We start from the raw sequence: 1,995 nt of genomic DNA on the forward strand, positions 1-1,995 counted from the left end.
GATGATGATTTTCTTGTTGTCCCTTTTTGATAGGCCTAGATTCTAAATTGTTTAAAAATATTCCTAGCATATTAAAATTATGATCTTGATTTTTAAATGCCGTCAGCAGATGTGGATTACGATCCGCCGCCACCTGTTGCCCATCATGGTGGTCCTTACCGAGTTCCGAGTCTGAGATGGACCACGAACCACTGTATGCCTAGGCTATCTCTGTTATCTTTGGACATAAAAAAGAAACAACTAGATCTAGAATAGGCTAGGGAAATCACAGTAGTGGTTTCTCGTTGTCAAGGAAACAGGCATAGGCTTGGGTTAGTCTTAGAAAAGTGTTCACCTCAACAACATACATGTACTTTGCTTCCAGTTTCATTTGCCATTTTTGTTGTTGTCATTTAGCAACATCTGCTGTCAACTGCCTATAGATGCTGTTAATAGACCCCATTATCACTGATCTCATTTATCTTTTTCTTTGAGCGAGTCGAGCTTGTTGAGGATAGCCTCAAGAAAGTAGGCTTGGATGGATTACAATATTGTTGATTAGCCTAATATTTACTGTTTTGACAAGATTCAGGTATGGCTTCCGGAATTGATACGCTAAAAGAAGGAGCTTTGTCGAAATTTGTATTGAGTAATTCAATACAAAAGTGTAGGCCTTTGACTTTCCATCTCCGCAGCAACCCTGGTCTTTCTGTCACTGTCACTGGTCACATGGCTGACCATGTCTAAAATCTAGAAGCTTTGCCTAGGCTAACCAAATCAACTTTTACACGTCATGATCTAAAAATAGCAACAATAGTAATCCAGAGGCCTGTGCAAAAGTTTGTAAACATTGCACAAGAAATTAGTCTGAGATCAAAGTGCAGAAGAATATTTGCAAAGTATGGATACATTTTTATTGAAAATGTCATGCTCAAGTCTGCATAGCTGTTACAATCATTAGATATTCATTTGATGACAAGATAACTTCCTCAGTACGATGAACTCTTTTGGTGGCGTAGAGATATAACGGAGCACTTGGGTTTGTTTAGGCTTTTCCTAGTACGCTCGGTCTTCACCTCAACACTGACAACAAAATGGATGCACAGCTGTAGCAGAGAATGGGAAGGCCATCTTGATTTGAAGAAACGCCTTTTGTATTTGAACAGTTTTTTCGTCAGATTCACTCACATTGTATCCTTTGTATCATTTAACGTGAAGGTAAATCCTAGCCATGGATAACGAGGGTTTGATAGCTGCTGTACAGCTGTCTGATCGAGACGAAGTGGATCAACCTGAACCTCTCTACATCTCCAAAAATGATATGAAAGGACTAACATGGCGACACTTCGCTATTTTGGTACGGTTTCAGTTTCACTAGCTAGCTAGACCTAGATTTCTAGATCTAGAATCTAGACCTAGAACTATTGTTTTGCTATTTCCTTGGTAGTAATGTCTGGTGATGTTTCGTTTATTTTATTTTACTTTCAGGCAAGTGTCGATGTTTATTCAACAAAGTTAGATCTGTGTCTACAGTACATGCTTTGACTTTGACTTAATTGACTAGACTCTAGATCTAGAATCTAGATCTAGATCTAGTCTAGATCTAGAATCTAGATTTAGATCTAGAGATGACTACAAGAATATTTTGAATGATCTATAGTCTAGGCCTCCTCCTGTAGATCTGACTTAGAAATCTAGACATGATGCTATACAGCGAGCATCTAGTACACCTCTGTTATTGGCCTAAATATAGGAGGTATTTCTGCCATCTATTTTTGAAGTGTCTATTTCTCCGACACGGCGTCACTTTTCGCCCGAGTTAGCGTGATTCAGCAGCCTGCCGGAGCTCCCCGGCTCGGGGTCACTAGGTTAATGAGCCCTGAAGTGACTTTGCCGGTGTCGGTTAGGAAGTTCGCATTTTTGACTATATGTTTAAAGGCCACCTCTATTCTCACCCGGAGTGAGAATAGTGCAGGTGAGTCTTGTGGCTATTCTCACCCGGTGCGCGTTCACCAA

The 1,995-nt window shown here is 40.2% G+C and overlaps 1 protein-coding gene across 1 annotated transcript in view; it reads left to right on the forward strand.

Annotated features, from left to right (window-relative positions):
• Positions 1–1,031: 1,031 nt before the first annotated feature.
• Positions 1,032–1,995, forward strand: part of LOC101855228 — a 32,932-nt gene continuing 31,968 nt past the window's right edge. Inside the window, exon 1 of the mRNA XM_005090522.3 lies at positions 1,032–1,336. Within this exon, the coding sequence (XP_005090579.1) occupies positions 1,211–1,336 (126 nt within the window). The 5' untranslated portion in view covers positions 1,032–1,210. The remainder of the gene's footprint in view (positions 1,337–1,995) is intronic.

The sequence above is a fragment of the Aplysia californica genome, unplaced genomic scaffold (assembly GCF_000002075.1).
Source record: "Aplysia californica isolate F4 #8 unplaced genomic scaffold, AplCal3.0 scaffold00018, whole genome shotgun sequence".
Classification (NCBI taxonomy): domain Eukaryota; kingdom Metazoa; phylum Mollusca; class Gastropoda; order Aplysiida; family Aplysiidae; genus Aplysia; species Aplysia californica.